The sequence below is a fragment of the Pangasianodon hypophthalmus genome, chromosome 11 (assembly GCF_027358585.1).
Source record: "Pangasianodon hypophthalmus isolate fPanHyp1 chromosome 11, fPanHyp1.pri, whole genome shotgun sequence".
NCBI classification, from domain to species: Eukaryota; Metazoa; Chordata; class Actinopteri; order Siluriformes; family Pangasiidae; genus Pangasianodon; species Pangasianodon hypophthalmus.
Genome location: NC_069720.1, coordinates 1120535 through 1128034, shown reverse-complemented (window position 1 = coordinate 1128034; position 7500 = coordinate 1120535). Strand labels below are relative to the sequence as shown.

The following is a 7500-nucleotide window of genomic DNA, read 5'->3' as shown; positions in this document are numbered from 1 at the left end:
AATAAGAGGAATAAAATCGTAATCGTTGGTAAATTGCAGTGGAATAAGAGGAATAAAACACTCGGGAATGTGCTAATAATAGTAACGATAATCATCTCTGGTACAGTAACAGGTAACTCCACTTAAAAACATCACACACAGTAGTTTATTACTTACGTAATAATTACGCAATAATTACGTAACGATAACCGACACCGATCGGTGAACGGATATAAAACAGATAAGAGGTGCACCTTCTCGTAAGCGTACTGCTCCTGAAGCATGATGGGAAGTCTCTCGAGGAAAGTCCTCATACAGGGAGCCATGTTCAATCCCACAATCCCCTGCTTCTTCAGCGCAGTGCGGCAGGTCGCTAACATGTGATTAGCAGCCATGAACTCAGGGGAGCAGTTCACAACCAAAACGTCCTAAAAGTTTCAAAAAAATAAAATTAGAAAAAAACTTTAATACTTTCAATTAAAATAGTAATAACAGGACTTCTTTCTTTCCATAAACTTCGATTTAATGTATTTATTTATTTATTATTTCATTTTGAATTATTTCATGTTCTTGTATTTGATTTGAAAAAAAAAAAAAATTTTAAACCAAAATGGACAAAAAGTAAAAAAAAAAAAAAATAATAAATATAAAGTAAGAAAATAAAATGGACAAAATAATAAGAAAATAACAAAATGGACGAAAATTTTAAAAAAATAATAATAAAGTGGACAAAAAGTACAAAAGAATAGAAATAAAATAAGAAAATAACAAAACTGACAAAAAGTAAGAGAATAAAATGGAATTTCTTTTTAAAAATAGACAAAGTAAGTTTATTAAATAAATAAATAAATAAATAAATAAATAAATTACTTGTTACATTTTTGTTCATAAGAATTTCTAGGGGTGGCAATAATTATGAAAAAATATAATTATTAAAAAAATATATATATTACTCTGAAATAAAGGGTTTTTTATTTTCTTAAAATAAATTTACTTCTATTTAAAATTAATAATTACAATTTATTAATTGATTGATTAATTAAGATTATTGATTAATTATAATTAATTATACTTGTGTTAGTTAATTATAATTAATAATTAATTAATCTTAATTTGTACAAATATCACTTTCTGTTGTGGCTGCAGTTTACTTATTAATTTATTCACTTATTATTATTTTTTATTTTAAATTTAAACCAAGATAAATGTGAAACTTTTATAATAATATTTTTAGAAGGATGTGATTATAATATATATACTATAATAAAAAAATAAAATAAAAAAATATATTTACAAAACAGTTTTTGTCATATTTCGGTCATATTTTCTCACATTTCATGTTAAACTAATTAAATACAAAAAACATTTCTTCAACTTAATTTCTTCTACTTCAAACTTTTTTTAAAAAAAGTTGGTCTTGTATTAATCAGCGTTTAAATAAATTATTTAAAACACACTCTGCTACAAGCTTCGTATTATTCAGCTTCCTTTTATTAAGCCGTATGCAAATGTGGTTTACAAAATATAAAATTTAAAGAAAAAATAAAGTGTGTATGAATATTTGTGTCCAAATTTTTGACTCGTATCATATTTTTTAAAGATGTATAATGATGTATATATAATGTATAGAATATATAATTATACAGTATATAAAGTATAATGTATAGCGTGTAACCTTTGAGCGGTTGGAACAGACGGCGACGCCGACGTCCGGGATCCACACGGTGTTCTGTATCGCTCCCGAGCCGGCAACCACCGTCTGTAGCACAGAGCCGTCCTACACACACACACACACACACACACACACACACACACACACACACACACACACACATTACTCATAGCACTACAGAACTCAGAGCTCGTGTGTGTGTGTGTGTGTGTGTGTTTTACTGACTCGGAGAGACCAGATGTTCAGGAGACCTCCAACGCCACCGGACACCAGAGCGAGACCGTCAGGACTGAACGCTATCGTCCTAACCGGAGTCATGTGACCTCGCAGCTGGAAGACACACACTGCAGCTTCGCGCCACTGTGGGGTAAACTGGAGATCACACACACACACACACACACACACACACACACACACACACACACACACACACATTACTGTAACAACCTCAAAACATCAACACGACCATTACATTTTTTTTTTCTTCAGAAAAACCTCCAGCTTTAGCTCCTTTAGTGATGTGAAAAAAGCACTGTAACCATGACAACGCGCTTACCTAGAGAACTAGCCGATCAGACAGACGACAGCTAGCTAAGCATCAGCTGATAAGTATCAGCTCACTAACTCGCCCAGCTCGCTCTCTAGATTAGAGTTATTATTCTCAGTAATGCAGACGAAATGAAGATTGTTAAGGTTATTTTTGTGTCGTTTGTCGTAACTAAAGCAGAAAATTAAGAGAATCTGAGCTGCTTGTGTGACGTGACTGTATTCAACTACAGCGAAAGTGCGACGTTAAGTCACGCGTCGGCGAAAAACACACACGCTGTTCGTTTTTAGTTACATTGGAATATTGGAAATATTTTCCATTCAAAATCTGCTCGTATGAGCGCGATAACGAGATTAGATTTTTTTTTATTATTATTAACACCGCCGTTAATGTTTGTTTTTCTTGCAAGTCAAGCAACTTGCATTCTGATTGGTCAGAAAAAAAAAAAAAAAACAACTGATGTCACTCACAAAGGTCAACATTTTCAACTTTGTGACCCAAAAACCTTTTTAAAAATGACAGCAGTAGTTCTTTTTTTTTTTTTTTTTTAAAAAGTGTGCGACTTGAATAAAAAAATTGAGCTGGATGTTGAGCTGGGAAAAAAATAACAAACAAACAAAACAAACAACAAACAAACAAACAAACCAGGTTGTGTGTGTGTGTGTGTGTGTGTGTGTGTGTGTGTGTGATCATACCCTGGGTTTCGACTTGGAGTCCGTTTCCCACCATGCATCTGTTCTGGCTGAGCTGGACTGAGAGAACGCTGCGGGGTCCTGAGGCACGGTCCATACAGACACCAAGCCGTTCTGACAACACCTGAAAAACACACACAGGTGTGTGTTTGTGTGTGTGAGAGAGCTATTTAAATCTGTGTGTGTGTGTGTGTGTGTGTGTGTGTGTGTGTGTGTGTGTGTGTGTGTGTGTATACACACGTAGCCAGCATGTTCAGTGCTTTAGGTCCCTGTCCGGAGAGACCGCACCAGGCGACAGCATTCACTACACTTGGGTGAGCGATGCTCTGAAGACACACCCAGCTCCGCCCAAGCCCCGCCCCAGACTCCGCCCACAGGCACGCCGTCTCTTCTTTGGCACAGCTTAATAAAATCTGCCCACCTGGAGCCCAGCGCAGGGAACTGATGCTTTCCTAAACACAAACACGGGATGAAATTCGTCAGTTTCTTAAACTATTTAAACACTAAATTCTCAAAAACGTGTTGTTTAACTGGTTAAAAGATTATCTTATTAATTAATCAATCAATCAATCAATCAATCAATTAATATCTCTGTATTTCCAGAGAATTAATGCTGTGTGTTCTGGAAATTTAATCTAAATAATTATCCAAAAGACATTATCAATATATCAAGAGACGATTTAACGTATTTAAGATTCTCTATACTGCTACACATTAGTTATTTAATCTTATTATTTTTAATCTTATAAACTTTTGTTTCTCCTGATTGACATTATACAGTATTTTCTTTCTATACAAGTGCTGGTGATATATTTGCCAAAAAATTAAGAAATATGACACAAAAAAAAAGTCAAAATTGTCTCAAATTCATTTATGATAAAAAAAAAAAAGTTTCATTAATTTCTGAAAAACCATTTGCTGCATTTTAATACTACTAACATTTATTTATTTCAAGTTTTATTTATATTGCTCTTTCCTCAAACTCGCATTACAAAATCCATGACAGAAATAGCAAAGTTATATAAAAAAAAATAAAGGGCAAAATAAACAGAATATAATAAACAGAAACGTGACAAACATGATCAGAGATAAAGCACGCTTCAAACAGGATTAAATTATTTTTTATTTTTACGTTCATTGCGCTTTTACGTTCTTTGTGCTGTGTATGCGAGTGTGTCTCTCACTTTATGAGCATCGATGACGACCACAGATCCATTCTCCAGCGCTTCTTTACAGCCAATCAGAAGCTTTCCGTCAGCGTAGCCGACAGCAAACGGTCGATCCTCGCTGTACCACGCGATGTTCATCACAGCCACTACGATACATAAATACAAAAACAACCCCATTAAAATAAAGAACAAATAAAGCGGCCTAATCAGCAACGGCCTGGTTACTGGCTCTGTGTGTGTGTGTGTGTGTGAGAGAGAGAGAGAGAGAGAGATACCATCTTTCCTGTAGCAGTGCAGTAGTTCGGTTCTCTGCATGTTCGAGGCATCTAGAACTTCGAGCAGGCCCAGGGTTCCATCTATGCGACCAACCAATAGGAGCTCTCGAGGCTCTCCGGCCCAGAGACACCCCGCCTCGTTCTCCGGCCACGCCAGCGACGACACCCAGTGAGGCTGCAGGTCCAACAAACCCTTCCCACCTAACACACACACACACACACACACACACACACACACACACACACGAATTCACTAGCTGGCAAATAACTGACAGTATACAGCTCTGTGCAGAAGTCTTAGGCACGTGCAAAGAAACGCTGTAGAGGAAAGACGCCTTCAGAAATAATGAAATTAAATGTTTCTACATTTAAAAAAAATCCTATAAAGAGCAGTAAACAGTAATAAATGAAACAAAGTCAGTATTTAATGTGACGATCCTTCGCTTTAAATAAATAAAGCAGTATCTGAGGTGCAGTGTGTGCAGTTTTATAAGGAAATGAGCTGGAAGTGTTACTGAGCATCTTGCAGAAGCAGCCACAGTTCTTCTGGAGACTTTGACTGTCGACTCGCTTCTTATTTCTGCAGCGAAACCCAGCAGCCTTCATTATGTTTTTATCTGAAAAGTGTCTCTTATGGAATCTGCTGCTTTCTTTACTGACATACAAACATTTTTCTGTAACGTTTCATTTTGTGCTGGAAAACTAATGTTTGGAATCTAAAATCTGTTTTTGTACCGAATCAATAATGTAGAAGTCAGAAAATAAACATCTATAACAAAGTTTGCACTAAAAAAAAAAAAAAAAAAAAGGGGGGGTGCCACGACTTTTGCACAGTACTGTATATAAGATAAGATAAAATAAGATATATAACTGCACATGTAATGTAGAAAAGTATTGTTTCTATAGCAACAGCTAACTAAACATAAACAAAATTTTAAAATGTGTGTAACCGCTGACATGGTGAAGTTTTCTCTAAGGAGACGTAATGTAACATTGATGGAAGGAAGGAGTCTCCAGTGTCAGGGCTTTGTGGTAACATTCACAGATAAAGCTGTTTATTTATTTTTAATTTTTTTTATATAACTGCACATGCTTGTATAAGGATTTAAGATTATTCTCTATTTCTGTAGACATTTGATTAGTCAAATAGAACAGATTTACAGCTAACTAGAGATGTATAACTAAACTAAACTAAACTAAACTAAACTAACAAATATAACAGTAAATAATACAAATCGTTTAGGAAACATTAAAGCAATCTAATCAGATTCAGATATAAAAGTATAAACGCTTTAATTTCAAATGGCGAAGTAAAAACTGCACACTCGTATAAAAGCAGCTTTAAAAGTTTAATATCGATATCGATCCTTATTTTGTGTATTTGAATTAAAAAAAATAATAATCGACTCACCGTTGACCTGCCAGATGTTGACCACTTTCTCCATGGCTGCTGCTAGAAACTTGCCGCTCACGCTCCAGGCCACGGGCGCCAGGCTCGGCTCACCTGGAGAACCCAGTCCGCTAGAACACTCCTCAGGGGAACCGTCTCTGCCAACACACACCCAGACATCACCATCATCATCATCATCATCATCACACTCTTACACTACACTGAATCTGGTCAAGCTCAAGGCAAAGCAGGAAGAACTCACGTTTTGTTAAAGACGCACGTCTGCTGCAGGGTGTACTGGTTCTTGTTCACGTTCCAGACCCGGACGGTTCCGTCACTCCCGCTGGTCGCCAAAAGACCTTTCTTATTGCACCAACCGCAGGAGATCACCTACGGAGAACAAAAAAGCGGTGAAAGCAGAATACAGACTGGCGTACTGAGATCCTTCTGAGACTCAATTCTCACAAAAAATAAAAATAAAAAATCCATGATAAGTGTTTTTTTATTTTATTATTATTATTTTTTAAATTAATTGTTAGTAGGACTTTTTTCCTCATTTGCCATTTGTACAATTTAATTAATTAATTAAAAAAAATGCATTATTAATTATTATATTAAATATATTTTAATTTACTATATTACTCATTATTACTTATTATATTATATATACTTTAACATAATATTATACTACTCGTTATTACTTATTATAAATTATAATAATATAATAAATAATATCTAAAAGCTGCATTATTAAAATATTAAAAAATAAAAAAAATCTAACAAAAAACATGTTGCAACATAACAGAAATCATTATTTTGCTCCAAAAATGTAATATTTTATAAAAGATATAAAGCTACAGCTCTGATGCTGAATCTCTGAATCTCTAATAACGTTGTAAATTTATCATCACAAACTTATTAATGATTTTCTTGCTAGCGAAGAACTTTTGTGTTTAATTGGAAACACTTCAGTGCTGATGTTCTAAACGAACCGTCATGCTGTGGTATAAGGGGAATAAAACACCTGCAGACGTGCTGTTAGAGGAAAATCACTATTTCTAACGAAGGGTTTGGGACGTACTCTGCCCTGATGAGCCTCTAGCTTGATGGTGGAACACTTGCGTAAGTCGCCCGCCATGTCGGCGAAGGTCTGCGGTCGGCTCTGGTTGTCGCGGTCCTGGGCGGCGAGCGTACGCACCAGCTGCTGCGCGGCCCACTGACGGTGCTGCGAGGAGAGGCGGGACGACAGGCAGCACGCCGCCAGCGCATTGGCCAGCTCCAACGGGCCTAGAGCAGGGGGGGGGCAGGAAAGGTGGGCATAGAGAGAGGAAATTAACCCTGCAAGGATGCAACGGGGATTAAGGCCGGAATTGAGAGAGACACACACACACACACACACACACACACACAGAAACACACACACACGGTGAGAGGAACGATGAGTGAAGATGACGGGATTTAAAAAGCAAAGCTGCAGCTACTGTTACACGAGCCAGAACATCTGCTGTAGGGGTGGACGATACGACAAAAATATCGTATCACGATACCTGAAGATGATATGCAATAAAAAAATAAATTCTAATCACTTCATCAGATGCTTTTTATAACACCAGTATCACCGCTATTGCAGAAAAACGACTACATTTATTTATCATGACACTGAAATTATATCATCAGCCCTAATCTGCTGTAGGAACATGAACACAATTACAGAATATAAAAATGAATAAATTAAATAAATAAATAAATAAATAAATAAATAGGTGTTAAAAAAAT

At 35.9% G+C, this 7500-nt stretch overlaps 1 protein-coding gene across 4 annotated transcripts in view; it reads right to left on the bottom strand.

Annotated features, from left to right (window-relative positions):
• The window catches only part of herc1 (HECT and RLD domain containing E3 ubiquitin protein ligase family member 1), a 63396-nt gene that overhangs the window by 17055 nt on the left and 38841 nt on the right, over positions 1–7500 (bottom strand). For 3 of the 4 annotated variants that reach the window (XM_053237935.1, XM_053237936.1, XM_053237937.1), the window contains exons 51-60: positions 6806–7062; positions 5987–6114; positions 5746–5882; positions 4335–4535; positions 4075–4205; positions 3131–3342; positions 2894–3014; positions 1877–2023; positions 1655–1756; positions 234–407 (exon numbers count right to left, since the gene is read on the bottom strand). In XM_053237935.1, the coding sequence (XP_053093910.1) occupies positions 234–407; positions 1655–1756; positions 1877–2023; positions 2894–3014; positions 3131–3342; positions 4075–4205; positions 4335–4535; positions 5746–5882; positions 5987–6114; positions 6806–7062 (1610 nt within the window). The remainder of the gene's footprint in view (positions 1–233; positions 408–1654; positions 1757–1876; positions 2024–2893; positions 3015–3130; positions 3343–4074; positions 4206–4334; positions 4536–5745; positions 5883–5986; positions 6115–6805; positions 7063–7500) is intronic. The other variant, XM_053237938.1, reaches the window with a different exon arrangement.